This window comes from Antennarius striatus, chromosome 16 (genome assembly GCF_040054535.1).
Source record: "Antennarius striatus isolate MH-2024 chromosome 16, ASM4005453v1, whole genome shotgun sequence".
Classification (NCBI taxonomy): domain Eukaryota; kingdom Metazoa; phylum Chordata; class Actinopteri; order Lophiiformes; family Antennariidae; genus Antennarius; species Antennarius striatus.
Genome location: NC_090791.1, coordinates 9,696,636 through 9,721,203, shown reverse-complemented (window position 1 = coordinate 9,721,203; position 24,568 = coordinate 9,696,636). Strand labels below are relative to the sequence as shown.

The 24,568-nt window shown below is 41.6% G+C and overlaps 1 protein-coding gene across 1 annotated transcript; it reads right to left on the bottom strand.

Annotated features, from left to right (window-relative positions):
• Positions 1 to 1,636: 1,636 nt before the first annotated feature.
• Positions 1,637 to 24,440, bottom strand: LOC137609746 (Na(+)/H(+) exchange regulatory cofactor NHE-RF1-like). Its single transcript, XM_068337004.1, has 6 exons — positions 23,387 to 24,440; positions 9,428 to 9,598; positions 7,369 to 7,522; positions 4,975 to 5,018; positions 2,920 to 3,039; positions 1,637 to 2,812 (listed from the first exon to the last, which is right to left on the bottom strand). Exons 1-6 carry the CDS (start codon positions 23,963 to 23,965, stop codon positions 2,675 to 2,677), a joined length of 1,206 nt encoding a protein of 401 aa, XP_068193105.1. The 5' UTR covers positions 23,966 to 24,440; the 3' UTR covers positions 1,637 to 2,674.
• Positions 24,441 to 24,568: the final 128 nt, after the last annotated feature.

Below are 24,568 nucleotides of genomic sequence, written 5' to 3'. Positions count from 1 at the left end.
TGTTCAAGATACAAGCAAAAATAACTTCCATAAAAACATATAGATAATAGAGTACATCATAAAGCAAGAGGTTATTGTGCTACAAAAACTTCTAAGAAGACTTAGTGAAACTACATTGGATTTTTATATTAAATAAATGTTGTCATTGCTTGTTTACATAAAATCTCTGCTTAAAACAATCCAAATAAAGTATTTCTACTGTAATTACTGTCAAATGTAACATCACAATAGATATCATGTGTAATATGTCCTCACTGATAATTATCATTACATTTTTAATCTTCATTTACACCACAAAGGCAGATTTTTCTTGAATCCAATACTTAAAAAGCTCCATCGTCACCATATCTGTCATCACCTTTGTCTGGTTTGAACGTCATTCTTAAATTAATATCACAAATCACACCTCGGGTTTCTCATATTAAATCATTACATCATTACTTCATCAGTATTATTATCTCTCTGTGCCATCACCATTATGCACCACTCAAAGATGTCCATCGATGTCATGTAGTCCTATTATGTTAATTATCCCACCGAGAGTAGAGTGAGCAGCATAGATGGTGACAGTTCGCTGTGATAATGATGGCAGGGCTAGAAGGAGGCTGGAGGAGAGGAGAGGTGGAGGCCATTAGTAAGAGACAGCTGTCGGAGACATGTTAGAGAGTGTAGGAGGATCAGACATTTCTCCACTGGAAGTGTGAGTCCAGGAAAATCATTCAATATCAACATGGTCTGAAGCAAAGAGGAAGAAGAGTCAAGCTATAAAAGCAAACTATTCCTGGTGATTTTAATATAGAACCTTTACTGAGTCATGGTGAGCAGGATATTTCCGCTGGGCATCACAGTGAGATGACACCTGCTCCACAGTCAGATCAGTTGTTTCCACCAAGTCAAAAGCTTCAGCCTAGCAGCGCGTTGAAAGCTGTCCTACTGATACTGTTAAAGTGCAATATCTTTTTCTGGCCACGTGGGGGCAACAGAACCAAGTGAACACCAGCTTTGAGTTCCCACCCACTCTTCGGGTATGTTGGCTCTCATGCTGCTAAATTTGTCTTACAGCTCTGACGCTCATTTCGTTCTCTGAGAATGACTTCCTTGTCAGGCTGAAAACAACTTTAATCTACAGTAATGAGCAGCCTTGCAAGGCATCATGTAATAAACATTAAATATCGATTGTCTCAAATGCATCAGACATATTTTTTGTACTGGATTATTTTATCTGCTGCTTGAATAATTGAAAGAATATTCTGTATCTGAGTTCATGAGCAAACCAAGAACATCTCTTAACGTAATGCTTTTAAATGCAATATGAACAATATTACATACCTCACATCAATTATGTGTATCTGGCTAATTAATGATTGATAGAGGAGATTATTGTAATGCATCACTAACACAGTCTACAATATAAAATTATCACCATGTTTCATTATTTGATTTTGGCTTTCACGGTCATCAATCGTTCCACTGTCTCTAATAAAATGAAAAAAGCCTTTAAAATCATTCATCTTCAGTTGTTGTTCTTGTCAAGTATGTTTTCAGAAATAAATGGCCTTTACAGCGTGATCTACAGAAGTGATTCACGCAACAGTCGTTCTTTCTCATATATCTGAATAAGAACCAACATCAGCAGTTAATGTTGTGATGACTGATTTATTACAATATAGAAAATCATTTACTGCTTATAGAAGCCACATAAAAATCTTTATATAATTCAGTCATTCATTCTGAAAAAAATATCGCTATTCTGTATACTGGACAAATAAAACCTAGTGATGCACAGACATTCTTTTAGAAAATACAATCTTAGTTTTGTTTTTATGACAGTGAGAGAAATGAGTAAAACTATTAGCATTTCTCCAGAAGCAGAAATATCCCTCACAAGCAGAGACAATATAAGTTACCCATAATAAACTGTAGCTTACATTTAACAATGATAATAGTAACATAATAGTAATTTCATATATATATATATATATATATATATATATATATATATATGCAGACATTTTTATCATTCAAAAAAACCTGTTTCCAGTTTAAAGCCAGGATTTGAATGGAAAAATTGAGTTACAAATTAGTTAGAAATCATTTCTTGAGGAATGAAATGCCTTATTTTGAGATAATGTACTTAAAAAAATACTACAGAGAGGTAAAGTAAAATCTACATAAAACTATTGATGATGTAAATAACCTGAAATGTAATTTATGCCAGTGTTTTGTCAGATGTTTGGTCCCTTCATACTAATAGCAAAGTAAACTGCACATGAATGATGAACTGATTGTCAGGCTGTTTCCATTGTCCTCCCAACGGAAGACATTTAACCTTTTAGTATAAACCATTAGAAGACAGATTCACAGATGAAAAAGTGGAAAATTAAAGTCATTTCCACAGGCAGCAGACTCCGGCCAGCAGGGACTGTCAGGGTCCACACACACAAGTATTGACATTCCAGTACGTATCTTTCTTGTTAGGAGTACATTGTACATATACAGTAAAATATCTGGATTAAACTAATATGAAGAGTAATAATAACAACAATACTTTATTTTACAGGACATCTTAAATTTGTCTGCAGCCAGAAGCTGAACTATTCTTTTAGTGTAGTGAAGTTTTCTGTCATCTCAATGTAGGAATTATAAAAATCTGTGTGAGGTGAGTTCAGGTTCCCTATAGATTGCTGAAGAGTTCATTTTTCTTGGTCCAGTCCATGGGCGGGGCTCTCTTGTTGGACCGTTTCTGATGAGCGAGCTCTTTGACCTGCTGCAGGGACAGGTTAAGTGCTGGGATGGTCTCCGAGATCAAACCCTGAATAATGACAAGGGAACAAAAACATTAACATATATCTGTGAAAACATGCTATACATGATGTTTCTGTGACAGATAGATAGAGTACAGCATTTTCTGAAATGTACCTCAGGTGGAGTGTTTGTGGGCGGAGTTGTGATTGAGGTGTTGGATGAGGCGTTGGATGGCGATGGACTGACAGACAGCTTTGAGTCCCTCTCCTCCTCTTTGGACCCTCTACCATTGACCTAGAAACACACACACAGTCATTTCTTCTTCATTACTGTATATAAATGCTGACCAAATATTAAAAATAAATTTTAATATGATAATCAAACCTCCCAGGGACTCTCATTTTAATATGTGTGATTGGAAAACTATTTTTTCAGCCTTATGCAGTATCGCAGCTCACCACAGGGGCGCAGCAGTGGTTTTTAGTTGGCATTTCATTTCAAAAAACATTTTGATGTTATCATTTGAGAACAAATGTGAATGATAAGTTGATAAAGAACTTCTTTGAGTAAAACTAATTAATGTTGTTCCTGATCTATGTTACATCTGTTAACTTCTCTTTCTGGCCTAACTTTGAAAAGGTTTTCATGTTAAGAAGAATGTGATGGAATCACTTTAAAATTTGTTTTATAAATGGTGAAAACTGTGAAACTGCTCCTGCTTGTTTTCCCTGTTGACATAATTCAATCCTAAGCTTTTCTTGAAGCATATACTAAACGTTTCAGGGCAAGGAACTGGAGCACTCAAAGATTTTTATTCTGCCCCAGAGCACCAGCCTTTAAAAACAAATTGTCCCTGAACTCACACACCACCCCTCCTACTACTTCTCTTCTCCAACCTTTTAACCAGTGTCAGTTATGCAACAATACGAGGAAAAACTTTACCACAGCACATGCAGGCCCTGAACAACAGGAAGCCTTGTCAAGCTTCACTCTGCATATCCGGCTCACTGTCTGAGCGGAAGGCAGCCGCTGTCAGCACAGTTTTTAAAGTTTCTGTTCTGGTGTCTTTGTACAAGTTTGTCATTATCTCTCTCTTATCAAAATGAAATGCTAAAAGTTGGGTAACACTTTCACCTGTGACTTTGCCAGCCAAGTAACCTGAGTTACCGGGACCAGGACAGTTGTTTTGCCCTGTTTTCAGGATTGAACTAAACTATTCTAAGATAAAGTAAATTAAGCTAAACTAAGCTAAGCCAAACTAAACAAGAATAAAATCAACTAAATTAAATTAAACTAAACTAAAATATGAACAGCTATGCTAAAATGAGTAGAAACTAGTTTCTACAAAGGTATAGAAATGATTGAGTACAAGCTAACCTTTGGCAAAATGAAAATATAATATCCCAAAATATTCCTTCAGGTCTGAGAGTGTAAATCTAATTTTACTGAATTATTATTATCATTATTATTAATATTTATTGTAATCAAATACTCAATTCTATCTGTCAGCGTTGCCAGGAAACAGGCGGGTTTTTTGGAAAGACAAGAATAAATGACGAAATTCCCCGCAAAAGAAGGCATCTCATTTAAAATCTCAGCCTTAGCAATCATCAAAGGACACAGTTTTGTTGACCCCTGAATTGAGATGTAGCTTCTCATTTGATTGCTCTTCAAATACTTCAGCATGATTTGCATGAAACTAGTATATTTTTCATATCTCAGCTCAAAGTTGTACTTCTAGTGGATTCTATGTTTATACTCAATCTATCCTTGGTCAAACAACTAGCTGGGTGGGGTTTTGTACACAGAAACACACAATGAACCAGAGCATTTAGACAATCACAGGAAAGTCCGTTCAGTCCGTGTCTTTGTGATTAATAGCACACTTCACCAGTTCTCTGATGTGACAAACCCCACCTGAGAAAACGCTACGTTAACTTCCAAACACCGTCTGACCTTGGCCTGCTGAGCTTTTCTGTCAACATAAGAAGCTACAGAGTATTCAGCGCTGAAGGTTGAGTTATGATTGAACTCTTCTCTGCCGGGAAGACATGGCTCCTCTGCTAAAGAAGGAAGTGGCCACAGTAGGAGGCCGACAGCTTTTCACATCCTTTAAAGTTGAAAACCCTCTTTTGGCTTCCCTCTAAAGCTATTTCCCAAAGCAAATGATGGCTCCCCACTCTTTAAAGTGTCATCCTGGTTGATATTATTGCTGTTGGTGAGTCTTACCTTCTCCTCCATCCCTCCATTTATCACAGGCTCTGGTAGAGGACCTGTAGGCATGACACAAAAATTGGTCATTAGACTCCAAAAATCACCTCTTCCTGTCTTTCCCTGCCTGTCAGGACTGATGTCAGTGATATCTGCAGTCCGTCTGTCCCAGTCCTGCACCACCAGAGCAGGAGCCCCACTCTACTAGATCAAGAGTCTCTCTGCAGCTCCCCTTTCATTCCCCTAACACGTACTCTATTACATAGCACAAGTATGAGCAGATCATCCATTATTCACACATAGTTCATCTCTATAGGAAAAGCTCATCCTGGTGCCCTATACCCCTTTATTCCTCCTCCTCCTCCTTGTCCAGCTAAAAATGATTCCCTCCACACATCAAATTATTGTACTGAGGCATTTATGCTCAGTTTCTGCAAATAAAAATGCATTAATGGTCCCATGCAGCCACATTTTAGCACATGGTAGCTGCAGACAGACATCATCACTGAGATTTGACATCAATTACCTTCTATTCCTGGGATCTGCCTCCACACAGCCCAAATAGTTTATTAAGCTAATGTTGATTATTAAGAGCGATAGCAGCTGCTCCCGCAGAGTTAATCTGAGATCATCTGTATCTGCTCAGGTCTTTCCTGTGTGTGTGTGTGTGTGTGTGTGTGTGTGTGTGTGTGTGTGTGTGTGTGTGTGTGTGTGTGTGTGTGTGTGTGTGTGTGTGTGTGTGTGTGTGTGTGTGTGTGTGTGTGTGTGTGTGTGTGTGTGTGTGAGTGAGCGCGCATACATGTGTGTATATCTGACTTTGAGAGGAGCCGTTCCAATTATCAACACCACTCCAGATCCAGCCTGAGAGGCCACTTGGAGTGAGCGCCTTGGAAACCAAACAAAACTATAGCTGGCCGAGCGGATCAGTGAGAGGCTATGTGATGAAGTTAAGAGTCAGTGCAGGCAGGGATCCTCACAGGCAGTTACCTGGGAAACACCTCAATAGAATCTCTCCCCTGCAGGACATCAGTATTATTAATCCAGGACTGGAACGCTTGAGGATCCAGGACAGGAGATTATAAAACTCCTTCTTCTGTGCAGAAGCATATTACCCATGTGTTCAAAAATGAATATAAATCATACTAGTTCATTAGCAACCATTAATTCCTCTCATCCAAGATCTACCATGACCTAGTTGAAGAAGCTTCGCAGACATCTCTCATCCAAGAGTAATCCCACTCATAAATGGAGCCAAAATTCAACTTGAAGCTATGATGACAAAAAAACATGCAAATGAAAATACAAGATTTTAATACTAAATTAATGTGTGGAAAAAGGTGTTGAAATGTGTTACATAATATTTGAAATCTGCTATGGGAACAAAACATGATGGGCAGTGGGGAACACAACAGAAAACTTTCTAGTATCTCCCTCTTCTGTTTATTCATGGTGGGGGATAATAACCAACGGGAAATGTTCATGCTCATATTTTTATTTTCTGCTCCTCCAGGTGTGTTTTTTCCTTGTTCAGATAAGAGTATGTGCATGTGTGTGTGTGTGTGTGTGTGTGTGTGTGTGTGTGTGTGTGCTTGTGTGTGTGTGTGTGTGTGTGCGTGTGCGTGTGGCACCAAATTTCACGCTTGTCAACATTTCCAATGAAACACAACATTAAAAACCAATGAAAAGAAAAATCAATTTCCTCTCCAGACGTAGAGAGCTGCACCACTATATCTACGAGACGGGTCTAATGGTGTTGACAGGCACTTATACGACAGAGTACAGGACACACACACTCCCTGGGAGGCCATCAACAAGACCACAGACTGTGCTACAGTTCCCCCTAGAGGCAGTGGTAGATAAACCGAGATGTGTCTGAAGTAGAGGGGCTGTTGAAACGCAGTTATTGAGCAACAAATATGATTTTATGGAACGAATGGAAGGAAAATAAAGACACAAACCTGTGAATCAATCATAACAAACACAGAGGTTTTTTTTTAATTGACCCTGAATGTTTTGGAGTTTGAACATTCGGTTACTTTAAAATTCTTAGGAGATTTATGAATTAATTTATATAATCATGTCAAATTAATTATGTCAAATTATTGCATTATATTTATTGACAGATGCTCGTGCCATTTATTCTGAGTTGCTTGATCTGAACTATTAACTTTAATTCATAGTTATTAATATATTTACTCTCTCAACAAGGCATTAACTCGATTTGTATGTGTGTGTGTGTGTGTGTGTGTGTGTGTGTGTGTGTGTGTGTGTGTGTGTGTTTGGGGGCGGAGCTCATTGTCTCTGTTTCTCGGCGGTAGGAGAAGAAAGAAACCATGACATCAGAAAAATAAGCAAACTGAAGAAACCCAGTAGGAGATGCATCATGAACTATTTGCAGCAATTGACTCTCACCGGTGAGGTGGTCCAGGGTGGGGGCCACTCTACAGCTCTTGAAGAAGGCGTCTGTTTTGGGGTCCACCACCAGCAAACGGGCCACGTTCCCACCCACTTTAATGGCGGCGACGACTTCTGAATGTGTCTTCCCATCCACCGGCACGCCGTTCACCTGAGAAAAACATCAGTTCTGATTTATTTAACTTGGTTTGAAATCTGCTGCCACTGGTTTTTTTTTTAGTAAACAGGCGACTGTCTTCTTTTTGTTCCCACATCTTTAATCAATGTGAGGATGTCTTTCTAAATATTATCTCTTTCTCTGCCGGAAACTCCAGGGCAGGATATCCTGGATGTCTTCACACACATTCTTTCAACCATTAACTTTAAAAACGATTGCATTAACGTGCTTGGCTGCCTGCCAAATCATGATTATTTGAATTCAATTTCTCTTTTATTAAATTCCACAAGCTTACTACTCCTGTTTTAGTTAACTGTGTGATGGCTGTACTTTAACTCTGGTATACAGTAAGTCAACATGTCAGGTGATCTCAGACCAGCTGAGGGTTCTAGAATGAAATTGCCATGGGAAAGCATGTTAGAAATGTCTTGAAGGGTCTGTGTGTGTGTGTGTGTGTGTGTGTGTGTGTGTGTGTGTGTGTGTGTGTGTGTGTGTGTGTGTGTGTGTGTGTGTGTGTGTGTGTGTGTGTGTGTGTGTGTGTGTTCAGGTCATAGGGTGGACTTGCATGTCTAAGCCAGTCTCACAGAGGAAGCTGGACAATAGCTGCTTGGTCTGTAACAGCAGCAACAATAGCTGTTGGCTCCTGACAAAGCTTTGCTCCTCAGTGGGTGGTGTGGCTGTCTGGGGCCCTCTGGGGGACTGGAAATCTTTAACAGACCTAAAAGTCTTGTGGTTTTAATCCCTCAATCCTCCTTCTCTTCTCATTCCTCATTTCCACGTAAGTCAAATTCTTCTAGGGCAAAGGGAGGGACGCATGAATGACAAGCCGCTGCTCTGACTTGATTATGTGTTAAAGAAATATATAATATATTCCACTGTGTCAGAGCTTCTGCTGGCTTAAAAATCAATATTATAATAAAAATGACTCTGGACTTTGGTGTTGCATGACCCGGAATTGTATGATCTACTGTGTAGATATTTGGGAGAATCCAATCAAGAAGCCACATTTCAATTGGACTGACAAATCAGTGGAGTGAAGAGGTAGACAGAGCAAACCCCAGATTAGCTGAGAAGTTGATTATTCCAGCCTGAAGTTGACTGCGACAGCTCCACCAGAGACCTTTGAGGGAATTATGACCTTACTGTAGGTTCACATCACATTCCCCTGAACAATTAACTTTGGGGAACACGCTGATGGAGAACAATGTACAGAATTCTCAATGACTTGTGGCGGATATTACTTTAAGGTGGATGTGGATTAATCATATTAGTTCTTTCTTCTTCTTCTTTGGTGATGGAGGAATATAAAGATCCTTATTTATCCTTATTAATTAATTATTAACTAAAGCTGTAAAATATGCTAATTGTATGATATAGTATTTTCTACTGAGTTGCAGTGGAGAACAATTGGAAGGTTACATGAAAAGTATTTTTATCCTGTCATCGCTGCAATCTGTATTTTAAGATAAGATGTTCCAGGAGGTCACTCCCTCAGACTGGTCTTAGTTCCTTCTTTTGTTTCAGCCCCAAAAAGTCTTTTAAGGAATCAACAACTGATATAACTGATCCCATGAAAAGATTACATTAACAAGGTGTTCGTCATACAATGTAAACAGGTTTCTTACCGATACCTTATAGGTAAGGTCAATGCTTTTCTGATAATAAAGTTTTCTCAACGCTGCCCCTAGTGGACGTCTGGGAGAACAATCTGAAAAATGTGAAGAATTGGATGTTCTTTAACTTTAAAGATTGCAATCAGTTACTTCAAATAAAGTGGCATTCAAAAGTATATTTCCCTAAAAGAATCCGCCTGGAGTTACACTAATGCTTCTTGTCTGAAGCCCAAAATCTGCTGACAATTAATCTCACAGTAATCTGTAGTTGGCCTCATGAAACTACCTGCACTATCCTGTCCTTTGGATGCAGGCCTGCCCTCTCTGCTGGGGAGTCCTCATCCACAGCTCGTATGTACTGTCCCGGCCGCGCCCGTTCACTGTGCAGGTTGAAGCCATATCCGTTGGATCCTCGCTGGATTACACAGAGTCGAGGCCTCAGTTCGGTGCAGGCTTCCTGGAAGAGACCAGAGGACAGAGAAGACACGCTACATGTTAATACACTGAATCTGATATGTACTAAAAGAACAAAACATTAGCTTTAAAAAATACCTCCACCATGGCTGTCTGCTCAGGAAGAACAAGAGGAACAAAGATCACAGAGAGCTCCTGTGAATCGTTAACCATGAATATAAAGCCGAGGCTGAACATACAGGTAGCTGCTGCATGCTGCTGCGTTGGGCAGCAGCGTGTTTTTGAAACTCATGAGTAAAAGCCTGCTGTTTGATTTCATGTGTCTCCAAACTACTCGCCAGGAAGGAAGGGGGCTTCGGAGGCATGTGACTGGAAGTCCACTGGAGAGGTTTGTGGAGGAATTGGGGAGGGGGTGGATGGGGGCAGTTGACTCCACTCTAGGTTTGACGTCTAGAGGAAGGGGCTGGTTCCGGAATGGTCCAAGAGCCATGCTTGCTCCAGGGTCCGAGCACGACAATGGAAGCTGGGTGTTGACCTTTTTCGCCATCCAGGATGGCAGGAAGAGTTAGAATTGTATTGTCATTCAGGAAAACAGTTGAGCTCAAACAAAGAACCTCCCTTCCGCTATTCTGAATGAAGCAGTTTCTTAATATAGCAAAGGGGTTTCTGTATCTCTTTAGACGGAGATACAGGAGCCACAGAATGCAGGAGGAACAGCAGCAGTCAGGATAATCTTTGTCAATGTGACCAAATCTGACCTGACACTCCCTCTATATTAGTCCCTCAATGTGTTCCAGTCCTCTGTCAGCCGAACACTCGCAACAATGAACAACTTCTATAAATAAGTCCGTATGAATAACCTTCTAGAGAGCATACAGGTTGATGGGGTAAAGCTACTTTCAAACATCAGTGGATGTAAATCAACAGGTAACCAATGGGATCTGAGTCAACACTTTCTCTCATCACACCGGCAATGATCGATTGTCACTTCAGTCAATTATAACACGTTAGTGGCTAACACCCAACACACCTCCACAATAATGAACAATGATTCTCTCATTAAACCACCTGGAAAAAAGGGACATTGCTGACTTTGGTACAATTTCCAGAAACTACTGAAAAGATTATGATGTATGTCTTAGAAAAAAAGAAAACATCATTAAAAAATGAGGAACAGGACTTTGCAACTGACGGTTTTTCTTTTCCACCACATTTTTGTTTATCTGATGATCTTTAGTCCCTGCTAGGTTTATGGGACAGTAAAAGGGGGACAGAGGGAATGGGTTTCAAGTTACTGTGTCCAAAGTCCACAGCTTTCCCTTACCGTTTGTTTTAATTCATATTCCCTGCAAAGACAAAATAATGATTATTACTGGCCAAAATGGGTGAATGGTGGAAGCTGAAAGAGGAAAAGTGTTGCATGACTTTTAGGAAGGAGTTCAGACAGACTCTGGGTGGTCAAGCGGTACTTCCAGATGACTTGACAACTACAGCTAATGTGATCAGGGAGACAGGTAGGAGAGTACTTGGTGTGTCATCTGGAAGGAAAGTAGATAAGGAGACTTGGTGGTGGAATGAGGAGGTACAGGAGTGTATACAGAGAAAGAGGTTAGCTAAGATAAAAGTGGGACACTGAGAGGACTGAGGAGAGTAGACAGGAGTACAGACAGATGCAGCGTAAGATGAAAGTAGAGGTAGCAAAGGCCAAACAAGGGGCTTATGATGACTTGTATGCTAGGTTGGACAGTCACTTAGGAAAAGACAGGAGACAGAGCTGGAGGTAGCAGAGATGAAGATGCTGAGGTTCTCTCTGGGAGTGACCAGGAAGGATAGGATCAGGAATGAGTACATCAGAGGGACAGCACATGTTAGAGGTTTTGGAGATAAAGTCAGAGAGGGCAGACTGAGATGGTTTGGACATGTCAAGAGGAGAGATAGTGAATATATTGGTAGAAGGATGCTGAGTTTTGAACTGCCAGGCAGGAGGCCTAGAGGAAGACCAAAGAGGAGGTTTATGGATGTAGTGAAAAAAGACATGAAGGTAGTCGATGTGAGAGAAGAGGATGCAGAAGACAGGGTTAGATGGAGACAACTGATTCACTGTGGCGACCCCTGAAGGGAAAAGCTGAAAGGAGAAGAAGACTGTCCATTTGGACAGAAAGACCTTCATTGCTGGGATAGTCCAGATTTTTAGAAGATCCTCAACAATACAGGAAAAATACTTTTCTGCTCTCTTGGCAAGAAATAAATGACAATATCAGTATAACTGGATGAGTGTGATGGTTAAGAAAGCACCCAGCACATAACCCCAGCAAAATTAAGAAAGGTTATTTTCATACTTTTTCGTTATTTTTTTTTACCACATCAAACACATGAGTTTTAGAGGATCATGTAGGCAGAAATTCCACCCCTGTTTTCAGTATTTATGATGCTAAGTTAAGCCAATTGCCTCAAAAGTAAATAAACTTGTTTGGTAAAATGTCAAAATAAAAATTTAAACAGGAGAATATACGTATTTAATACATTAAAAGTTGCTTACAGCCGTTTGTTCTCAGGGCATCCGTCTGGCTGATCAGATGTGCTCCCAGCCACATAATAGTAACTGATTGCACCCAGTTAGGTTTGATTACACGTTTTTCACCCTCTGAAGTGTTCCACCCAAACTTCAAATGAAACCACCTTTTTTATAGGTTCTGTAAAAGTAAAAGAAGTGATCCAAAGTATAGTCTGAACAGAAAAGTGCTGAGTTTTCTTTTCTTCAGCAGTTTTTTTTTAATCTGCTGAATGTTTATTACTCACTATCCCTCCCCTGAATACCAGCAATTAACTAACAGGACTCTATTTTGTACTTAAGACATTCAGGAACAGCGTAGATAATCATTCTCATGATGTCTGAAGTGTGAAGCTCACCAGAAATTAGATTACTGGGTTGTTACTGAAGAAACAGGATTTGTGTTGATTGTTATAAGCTCTTAATCCGTTAAAGACTAGCCATCCTTTCCCAGCATTAGTGAACACCCAAATGTAGACGTAACATTGAGCCATCGCCTCACGCCTCCGCAGCCTCAGCTTCAGACTGACACCCGCTGGGGGGCTTTGGCTAACGTTAGCTGTCCCTGCATGGTGTGATGGTGACAGAGGCTCTAGGAAGGACAACAGAGGAGGGTTTGTGTCAGAGAGGAGTGGAGGCATGAATAATCTCCATAATCTGAAAAGTCTGGCATCTGATGAACACACTCAAACAAAAAACCTGACTACTGCATGAGATAACTATAATTATTAACTTTCTTGTTTGTACCCCTTTATGACTCACGTCACAAACTTTGCTTTTGTGGAAAATATTCAAACATATTTTCTCTGTGACAATAACTTTCCTTTGAGGAGGGAAGTGTTGATCAGGAACTGTTGACACATCTTCCTTTAATTTCCTTCCCTCTATACTGTCTCAACTTCCGGTCATAAAAGAGAAATCAATACGCAAAAACACACCCAACCATGCCAAAAACATCTAAGCACAAATGCACACAATTGTGGGAAAGGTAGGTAGTTTCAAGAGAACAGAGCAAAGAAGGCTGATATTAAAAAGCCATTCTGAGATGCTGATGTTTGTCCTAGGAACTCATTCAGTCTCCAATGCAAAGATGAGACATGAGTCTCGAAGTGAAATGTATTCTTAAACCAGTTGAATGTGACAAAAGAAAGGAGAAACAAACAACGCCAAATAACACCAAGGACCAAAACGCTTCCTCTCAAAAGCTCATCAGTAGTTAATAACACATGCCCCAGTGTCCACTGGTGTAGGTAATCATTTATCAGATGTCACTACTAGTGAATCGAGGGTAGTTCCAATAGAAAATGCTACATCGCAAAAAAGGAAGTAAAAGTTCCGCTCACTAACATCACCCTAGAGTGCAGCGAATCACTGTTCAGGGCACTCATGTCTGAGAGTACTTTCTGCTTTCACTGAAATTACTTAAAATGATCGAAACTGAAAGTAAGTGATTGCTTAAAATACAGATCATTCCAAAATAAAACCAGGACTGCAATCTACAGGTCCAGAAAACTGCTTCTTCCCTTACATATTTTTAAGACTACATAGGTTCCACCCAAAGCTTGGGTGGAAAGAAGGAACAAACCCTTCTTCTGGGCTTGTTCCTGGTTTTCCTCAGGAAACTGTGATAACTAACAGATAAGATACAGCAGCAAAGTTGAACTTACAGACCTCCGACACAGCTGTAACACCTCAGAATGTATGGAACCTGAGGAATGATGTCAGCTTAAGGGCCCAACTTCAAAACACGAAAATTAATTTTCTGAAAATCTTTTCTCTCAGGCATGCAGAAGTGAATATTTAAACCTCAAATTACAGCTTTGGAAAGACAGTTGTCCATATGTGAAAGTCGCATATGTTCTAAACATAAACACATATTTAGAATATCAACATCATACAAATAAACTTTCATATAAAAAAGACCAAGTTTACAACTCTGCTGTACTTTAAAATTGTGTTGCTTTGAGCTACATTCTAACATATGCATGTAAACATGCTGTTATGTAGAAATGTTTTCTTAAACATGCAACATGTTAGTTGACTATTTAGCATGATGTAATTTATGAATAAGCACCAAATAAAAGGTGTTGCTGATGGAAATATTATGAGTCATGTGACCCATCCAGAGTGTAATGTGTTTTTTTCTGCATTTTATTGCAGTCCATGTAATATCATGCTGGTGCTAGAGGAAAGATTAGAGGACCAGTTAAGTACTCCTCTGAGGGTCATGCTATGGTGATCGATATGATAATTGACATTTTAGTCGGGAAGTCAAGGACAAACTGACAGATCAACATTGCCATTGAGAGAAACATGCTGACAGTACATAAAAATGATTATTTATCAGATTATAAATGCATACTGCCTGACAAAAATAACTCAAGAGCACAGAGCACCCCCAGATGAGTGTCTGACAAGTCAGATGGCCTCATTTTTACTTTCAAAACCTTCTGAGGGAATATTAAAGAGTCTGGTACCTCTATAAAAATCCTGTTTATCACCCATGCTTCCTTTTGACTCTGCCACAGGATATTTTCCAGGCTTTCCTGCTGATTCTCTGTGACAGAGAGTGCTGTAGGTATGACCGCAGAGCAGAGCTCCACCATTCATCATCCCAGTTACTTCATAGTTTCCCTATGGTTGGCCAGTGGACTAGAGTTAACTACACTTTTGGAATGTCATAGACTGTCTTACTGTCAGTTTTTGTCATTCCTGTACAAGCCTGACTATCTGACTCAAATACTCTTTGTTTCACAAACATAAAAAAAGGTCACATTATTCAATTTCATTAATTGTGTAAAGTCCTCATTGACCCATTTCAAATATTTTCTGTTCTTCGTATAGCTTCAGACGATGTCCAATTATCTCACATGTCCTGCAAATGAAAACCTGTCACACTCTGCTGAACAGTGAGTGCAGATACAGGATGTCCTCTGATCAGTCTCATTTTCAGCTCGACGAAGCGCCCTTTCTCCTGCTGCCGCTAACCTCCACATTGCTCTAACAAGAGTGAGACAAAGCTCTCACAAGAGTTTGGCCTCTTTGATCAGCATAAAGAATAACCACTACACTGATGCATTGCCAGGCACCATGGTTACTGAGTGACATGACAAATCGTTGGCCTCCCAGTCCTTGTGATTGTCTTGCATAGTTTTTGACAGTGATTAACAGCCCCAAGGGTGGACTTGATAAATGTTTGATTTAAACCTGGTTCCTTTTTAACTAGAACAGCACAAGTTTTGTTTTCTTCTGCATACGGAGTGCACCACTCACTCAGGCAGGATGGGGGTGTTGGATTTCAAGCCGGACCACTGAACCAGCTGCTAAGCAGGCACACGAGAGGAACAAAGCACCCTACTGTCCCCCCCACCCCACCCCACCCTTACAACCCACCCCCCACCCCCTTCCATTTGAGGATGGGACAAACTGGCTCTCGAAAGGCACCAAGGAACCTTTTTGCTGATGGTCCCCTTTACAATGCAGTCTTTTGGGGAAGGATTGCAAATAGAAAAGTAATGTCAGTCATCACAGCAGGGGTTCTGGCACTGATAAGGCCAAATGGAGAGGTCTTGATTACCAGAGAGGCTCTGAAAACGAAGCTAATCTTTTCTGCTTTTCCTCAAGAAGCATCTTGATGAATCCTGATTGCATTTGGCCAGACACAAACCGAGGAATCAACAACTTTTATCTCCTCAACCAGTCTTCCTGTCCCTCATCCTCTCTACCCACCCAACCCCCCTTTGTTGCTCTGAAATCAGTATTAGTTGGAAAACCTCTAACACCAGCATCTCATTCATTATTCCTGCAAACAGTCGGAGTGCTACATTGCTTAATACAGCATATCAAAAAGCATTTGGAGACAATGAGAGGCAGCCACAGGCATCCCACCTGCATGCTTGCTTTGAGTGTAGATTGTGGGCAGCAAAGAAAGATTAACAGGGGAAAAAATTTAGAACAATTAATCAAGATGACAAATATTACACAATTTACTAAATGGTTCGGTTGTTATAAAAATGAATATCTAATCTATTTGTATGAACAATTTGCTGTATTGGGTGTTCTTGATGTACAGCAGGCATCTCCATCTCATACCATAGGAAGGGAGGCTGCATATAGAGGGTTTGTCTATTTCAGGGCAAGGGGCGAGTCATTTCCCCGCTCCCACCCTCTGCAGGGTGCGGCCCTCCGGTTCATTGTACGGCTGGGGGTGGCGAACCTTCATCAGAATGGAGACGGAAATGGAATGTGCCATTGTAGAGTTTGACCAGAATCCCGTGGGACTGAATCACAAAAAAACCCACCACCTACCTACTCACACACAAATACACAGGGTTCGGGTTCCAATTCTGACCCGGGCCTCAGTGGATTTGGCCATGGGGGATGGGACAGTGGTGCTGTTGTTTGGATTGACGTCACTGAGGACGTTCAGTGAGAGTGTTGAGAGTTGAAAGGATGAAGCTGGATTGTTTGTTTTGTCCTAATCAATTTAATAAATGAATTATCAATATAATGATCTCTATTGAGCTGCACCCTAAGGCCAGCAATAAAAAACTACCATTGAGCTGTTCTGATGTTTCAGTGTCTTGGCTGCAGGCCTTCCTTGAGTGTCTTCCCTTATTTCTAAGGGTCCACAATAAAGCCAGTACACAGGTATATACTGGAATGGTGTATCAGTGCATTCAAAGCACTTTGTTAATCCTCTGCAACATCCATCTCTGGCCTGCATATCAAGCGCTTTATGACTTCTGCTTATCCAGATGTCAATCATCACTGCAGGTGATTATTTTTCCACACTTAACCAGCCATGAGGAATGGAGGAGTGCTGGTGCCTATTTTTTAAGAACAAGGGAGATGTGCAGAGTTGTGGCAACTACAGAGGAATATAGCTGTTGACCCCTTACAATGAAGTTATGGGAAAGAGTAGTTGAAGCTAGACTAAGGGCAGAAGTGAGCATTTGTGAGCAGCAGTATGGTTTCATGCCGTAAAAGGAGTACGACTGATGCAGTATTTGCTTTGAGGATGTTGATAGAGAAGTGCAGAGAAGGCCAGACAGAGCTCCATTGTGTTTTTGTAGATCTGGAGAAAGCTTATGACAGGGTGCCCAGAGAGGAACTGTGGTATTGTATGAGGAAGTCTGGAGTGGCAGAAAAGTATGTTAGAGCTGTGTAGGACATGTTTGAGGACTGTAAGACAGTGGTGAGGTGTGCTGTAAGTGTGACAGAGGAGTTCAAAGTGGAGGTGAGACTGCATTGGAGACCAGCTCTGAGCCCCTTCTTGTTTGCTATGGTGATGGACAGGCTGACAGATGAGGTTAGACAGGAATCTCCATGGACTATGATGTTTGCAGATGACATTGTGATCTGCAGTGAGAGCAGGGGACAGGTGGAGGAGAAGCTAGAGAGGTGGAGGTTTGTCCTGGAAAGGAGAGGAATGAAGGTTAGCGGCAGTAAGACAGAGTACATGTGTGTGAATGAGAGGGACCCAAGTGGAAGAGTGAGGTTACAGGGAGAAGAGATCAAGAAGGTGGAGGATTTGAAGTACTTAGGCTCAACAGTCCAGAGCAATGGAGAGTGTGGAAAAGAGGTGAAAAAGCATGTACAGGTAGGATGTAACGGGTGGAGGAAAGTGTCAGGTGTGATGTGTGATAGAAGAGTTTCAGCTAAAATGAAAGAAAAGGTGTACAAAACTGTGGTGAGACCAGCGATGTTGTTGGTCTAGAGACAGTGTCACTGAAGAAAAGACAGGAGAGAGAGCTGGAGGTAGCAGAGATGAAGATGCTGAGGTTCTCTTTGAGAGTGACCAGGAAGGATAGGATAAGAGGAGGTTTTTGGATGTAGTGAAAGAGGACATGAAGGTAGTTGGTGTGAGAGAAGAGGATGCAGAAGACAGGGTTAGATTGAGGCAACTGATTCACTGCGGCGACCCCTGAAGGGAAAAGCCGAAAGGAAAAGAAGAGGAGGACTCACGTCATACCGTACACGCATTGCACTGGCTGACGGCATCTGGAAGTGCGCTGTGTTCCGTGAGTCTCAGACTTCCAGACACAAAAGTGCTTTAAACAGTCGATAAGAGTGTGGAAAAAGGTAATACAGATAGACAGTGGTTTAATATCAGTATGGGGGAGGGTTCATAAACGTTTAAATTAACGTAAATAAAAAGATAAATATTTTGTCGCTATAACGTGGAATTCATTATTCGCGTGTGGTTTCTGTGGTTCAATTAACTGCGAGTAACGAGGGTGCACTGTATTAAGGCATATGCAAAATTTGAAATCTAAGTCAGCAAAAAAAAATAAAAAATGCCTGTCCACAGGAACAAGTGGGGTCCAACATGATTATGAGGCCAAGAAGCTTTGGAAAAAAGCACAAATTAAACCCTGGGAAGCCACAGAATACAGGCAAGGTTTATAATAAAAAGATCTTGTAGGATTGTTCTATGATCTTATCATGGCTCTGGACCTGTCACATGATACCAAGCAGAAAACAAGTCTCTAATATAACAATACCACATATATACAATGAGACCAAGATGTTATCACCAGTTTGCAATCTGCTGAACAACATCAGACGTTAAATATGTTAAAACCAACCTGTCTTATATGATATTGTGATAGAAAAAGTTACTGGTGATTTGATTCACAACTGAAAATAGTCTAAATAGTAAACAGGATGGATTTCCTCTATTTCCTGTGCGTGCCATGCATGAAAAGGAGTGACAAAAACTACAGAAACTGCATACGCCCATATATCTGCCTATATATCTGCAGTATATCACAATGTGAAAACTGACTCTTTTGCCCAACCCTCCCTTTGTCCTTTCATTGCTCCACTGTCTACCAATAAAAAGGAATAGAGTGTGACTTTCTTGCAAAACACTGGTGGTTAGGTAACACTTTGTTGATTGAATGAAGAGTTAGGCCACAATGTCCACCCATAACACACACATGCATGTATGCATGCAAGCACACACCTGCACACACACACACACACACACACACACACACACACACACTACTGCCACTGTTCAGTGATTGTTACAAAGACACACTGAGCACACAGTGGTAACTAAACAGAGAATGTGGTTTCGTGTGACATGTCAGACAAACGGATGTCACTGAAACGGTATTAGATGTGAGACTGATTTGCTATTCAATTTATTTGGTGACTTTTTTGAACCTATTCCAAGCTTCTTTCTATTTTTATCTATAATGTCATCATCAAGTTAATGCCACGACGACTGAATTTTAAGTTTGCCCATTGATAAATGTGAAATAATCAAACATAAATATAATGCAAGAGTGAATGACAAGAATGAATTAAGACTTGCGTCTGAGACCGTGGAACAAACACTCCATTACCTAAACAGACACTGAACAATACCTGACTTTGTCACAATGGCTTCCACGATAATGGCCCTGCTTACTTTTACTGTTTACTTTGAGAAGTGATTCATTATCTGTCACTGGATCGACCAGATATTCAACCACAATCTGTATGGCTGTGCTACATCTCCTACCCTGCACTCACTGCAGACCTTCAGCTGCTACTTCTGCTCAGACACCATGAAGGTGAGACAGTTTCTCTCACTCTTTTCTTTTGCCGTTGTGCTAGGAATTGCTGGGGCTCCATGGGAGTGTGAAGAGCACCAAGATGACGGCGTGGGGAAATCTTCCAACTGCAACAATCATGGGAAATCAACACAAATGTCCTGGGGGGTCTGTGCACAGGCCAAGACTCCCACAGACAACAGAAGGCAGCCAAAAACAAAGTCCTGACAATCCTGGCTCAAATAACGGTGATGGGTGTGACTGTTTCTTCCCATTGTGCACGACATGATATACTCTACGATCAGAATGTGGACTGGAAACTCAAGCAACTTTAACCTGAAATGCCACATGGATGTGTTGTTACTAGACATGAAGAATGAAATAATCATCTAATTAATCCCGTCTAATAGTCTGTTAAAAAAACACTGTTTATTCCACATACAGATACTAGACAGCTCAGCTGAAATGAGCTAAAAAGGCTCATTAAAAAGACCTTTGTCCGGCGTTGCACTGAAGGCCATACGGTGGAGTGACTACAAATAGACCGAATCCTCTCAAGCAACAGCTTGAGAGTGATTTGTTCAGGGGTAATACATCCTCTCTGTTTCACTTATAGAGTTGAAATCTAGATAACGGTCAATCATACAATGTCCCAGATCTCATCTACTGTATCTACAGCCAGTTCGAACCACATTAGCCTTTGATGAGGGTTGATGTAAGCAGCCACCACCGATTTGGCACAAAATTTCTCACTCTCACACTCTCGCTCTCTAGTCCGAATGAATCACTGAGGATACAGCCAGAGAAGAGCGATGACGCATGCAGTTTAGCTGCTAAATGTTTCTGCATGAAGTATTTCTGCCATTGCAAACAGAAATGATACCTTTCACAAATTGTAAGACAAGAAACACAAATCACCAGACACTTATGAAATGTGTTTTTCTAGATGGATCTACGTATATTTGTAATATGATCTGAGACAGGGAGATAGCATCAACTGCAGTCAGCAAAGGCTGAGTAAAAGTTTTACTGCCTGGTAAACAAAACAAAGACCTTTGGAACCAGTTGTGTGTTTCTGTGTGTGTGTTGTTCCACGATGACGACAGCGGCTTCTATTTTCTTCCCAGGACCATGCTCCATGTTTTGACCTTCATCACTGCTTGTTCAGTTTTTTTCACGCCTCCCCTGCACTGTCTCACTTTCACCTACCTCCTTTATCACACACGCACAGTATACACACACACACCACATCAAGGTAGCTATGGCAACCTCGGGTGAGGCTCTCAGTTTCTGCAGAAAGGTGTCGCTCTCTCTCGAACCCTCTTTCATGGCTCTTCAAAGAAGAGACCAGACAAACATAGTTCAGATGTCACTGTTGAACAGATGCTGTGTGTGTCGTACACGGCTGTACGTGTGTGAGTTTGTGCTGTATGAGGGTTGCATGGGTGTGTTTGTGTGTGTGTGTTTCACTGGCAAAGCACAGGAATGTGGGACAGGATGCAGGAGAAAAAATTCCAGAAAGAGTCAATGTGAAAAACAAACTCTGAGGTGCCTCCAAATTTGTAAAATGGAGACAGAGGGAAACTAAACAGCATCCCTCGGGTCCAATTTACACAGACAGATGGCTGCTATGTCTTCTTGCCTCAAGTAATTTTCTCAATCTATCTCTGATACACTGTGGTCTTATACACTGTGCTTATTTCTGACTGTATCTGACAGAATTTCACTGGATTTATAAAACTCTGGGAGGATGTCTGGATTAAAAATCCAATGACTTTGTTAGGAGTGTCCTTGTTTGTTTCTGCACCACTTCCCTGGGGATTGCGTGCGAGTGTGAACTGCACAGACACAGCTCCATCAGGCCATCTGTGGATAGCATTGAGAATAAATAAAGAAACAATTGCTGTGTATTTTCAGAACAAACAACATAATACGGCTTTGTTCAGACACACCAGATTATAAGGCACACTGTTGGTTTTTGAGAAAATAAAAGACTTTTTGGTGCACCTTATAGTGCAGAAAATACCGTAATCTTGTAATCATGTTACAATGGAGAAACTTAAAGGAAATCTTTAAAAAAATACTTAGGCATGGCTTTGATTCAATTGTTGGATGTAGCTTTAAATGCTGCTTATGGATGAAACGGTTCAATGTTTGGGAAATATTCTGAAGATGTCAAAATGACGAGATCAGTAAACAGGAAGCTGGTTAACCTGGTCACTTAGTTTGGTTTACAGTCTCATGACTGAGAGGTGGATGATTTGTTGCTTTTCCCCAGTTTCCATTCTTTGTGCTAAGCTACGCTAAACCGTTGCTAGTGGCCTATTTACTATGGAGAAGTCTTTTTTTTTTTTTACTTTAAACAATAATCTGTTACCAAATTGTCAGACAATGCCTAAACTGATTTCACAAAAGACATATCTGCTATCTTACCTCCTCAGCGTCGCTTTAACAATAAGCTCTGACCTTTTACGACCTCCCTGACCTCCCATCAGCTTCGGGGATCATCACGAACATTGACCGAGCTGCAGCACAATGAAGACGCTTGTTATGCTCCTGCAGTTTGCGTAGAAAAGCTTCGATTGTTGGGCCTATAATTCTATTATTACTCAGCTCTAATCAATACAAACCTTCTGTCACATGGGTGGAAAACTAAATGACCTTGTCGTTATGTTACATGGTATCAAACAAAGGACACAGAGAAACAGGAAAAAATATCTGTTTTGCTTGCTTGTTTGCTGCTGGTTCAGCTCAATGTGGCCCTTCTTCCCACTTCTTTTCCACCTACGGTAATTTTGCAGTGAGGAGATGTGGACAGACACAGCCTCAGGGGTAAACATCTAGGGTTCTAGATTGGATGGACTGTCTTCGTTTCAAGTGCTTTTTAATGAAACATGGTCCAGCTGAGCTCACAGCTGCAGATGGCGGAAAAAAACCAAACATCTGACCTGGCAACAAGTGGCCTCTGCAAGAGTGGGAATGCACCCATAATGTTTTACAGAGACAGATTAAAGGTGGGAAGATCCCCTCGGTGTGACTCATGTTGTGGAAATTGAAAAAAAATAGAGACACCAATCATTTCCTGTCATTTGCTTTGAGGGGTTTGTGATGCGTTTTCAAAGTATTTTCTCGTTGTGGAGCTACAGGAAGTAATTTCAGCTGAACTTTGAAGCGCTGTGAAACAAATCACGCCATGTTATTTGAAGCACTTTCAGGTTTTGGCTGACAGAGATGGGATTGTTTGGTCCCCTGTTCTCCTGATCCCAGCTGAACCAGGTTGTTTGTCCTCTCACCCACAGTAAATGTCCTGCCAGATGACCCGACCCACGACCCTGCGCAGCTGCAGCCAGGAGCCTGTGGGTGCAGCTTATCCATGACACTGATGCAGAGCACCTACAGCTGGATGCATAATTATCCAATGCCCACTGTAGGTCATGCTTAATGGAAAATTACTATCTAGCAGCTGTTACAGTCTAAAAACCACCATATCACAGATATTTCCCCTGGAAAATTTCTATGACAAAATTCTGCTTTTACTGAGTACTGGAGTATAAAAACTATTTGAACCCCTTCATAAAAAAACACGACTAGTAATTTTCTAATTTTACTGCATTTTTTCTATGGAAAGCCTCCCTCTGTGTTGCATTCAGGAGTTTTCATGTCATGGTAAATGGAGAAACGTGACCGTGAGATGCAGAAACTTTCAGCTGCTCTTATTCTAACTGTGACTCACCTTATCAGAGCTGACGCTCAGCTTTTTTTCCACGTGGGTGTCGATTTCTCCGTTGCTCCGTGGGACCGGAGTGGACTCTTCACGCGTCTCCTCCTTCTCCTCTTCCTCCTCCACCACTTTTCCGCCCGCCTGCCGCTGATCGTCGCTATCATTGGCGTCCACCTCCCCATCCCCATCCACCTCCTCCACCACCACCACTGCCTCCTCCTCCTCTTCCTCCTCCTCGTCCAGGGGCAGCGGGACGCCGTCGGTGACGTACTCCCGCAGACACTTCAAGTTGTGTTTTTTCAGCAGCTGCTCCGTGTCCGGGTCCACCACGATGAGCTCCAGCCGGCCATCGGTGGCTCGTATTCGGGTCACGACCTGCTGGTGGCTCTCGTTCTCCACGTCCTCTCCGTTCACGAACACCAGCCGGTCTCCCGCGCGGAGCCCGGAGGTTTCCGCCGGGCTGTCGGGCTCCACCAGCCGGATGAACTGCCCCGTCTTACCTTTCTCCCCGTGGAGGTGGAAGCCGTAGCCGTTGTCCCCTTTCTCCAGCGTGCACAGCCGCGGCCGCAGATACTGGCTTTTACTCGGCATGTTCGATTAAGGCTTTGATGCAGTTGTTGATCAACCTGTTGGGGCGAAGCCGACCTGCTCGGGATGCTGTCCGGGAGGTGACTGAGTGGGACCCCTGGAAATACACACCCGCCCCCACCCGCTTCTCTCGGGAAAGTAGTCCGTGGGAAACGGCTGGTGTTTGCTCCACTCTGTCGCCCACTTTTCCAGTCGATATCAGGTCTGATTTGACCCTCACACCTGTCGTGGATCCTCGCCGTGACGGCAGAGACTGAGGGTCCCGACGATCAGCCGCTCGCTATCAGCCTCTGAGGAAGGAGGAGGTGCGTTCACGGACCAGCCCAGCTGGCAGCCGTATGCAAAGTAGAGGGACGGAGGAGTCAACACCACCCGAGGCTGAACGCACAGGAAACGGGTCGGAACCAAAACTAATACCGCCAGGGCCCAAAGTCATTATCTGAACATATTTAATATAAAACCTTATTTTAATGAAATGATAACCCCCTGTCTTGTAGTTCTTTATTTATTTATTTATTTATTTACCTTTTCACGTCCCTGCCTTTCAGGTCAGGTCTTTGTAATTTAGGCTGCTGGAGATGGCATTTTTCAACCAATACAGTATTT

Bases quoted from the DNA above. Each gene is read 5' to 3' on its own strand.
- LOC137609746 (XM_068337004.1), bottom strand. From the start codon at position 23,965: ATGCCGAGTAAAAGCCAGTATCTGCGGCCGCGGCTGTGCACGCTGGAG. The intron at 5,019-7,368 runs GTGAGAGTCAAT...TCATGCCTACAG, and splicing joins CACCCTGGACCACCTCACCG to GTCCTCTACCAGAGCCTGTG. The intron at 2,813-2,919 runs GTACATTTCAGA...GTCATTATTCAG, and splicing joins CCACAAACACTCCACCTGAG to GGTTTGATCTCGGAGACCAT.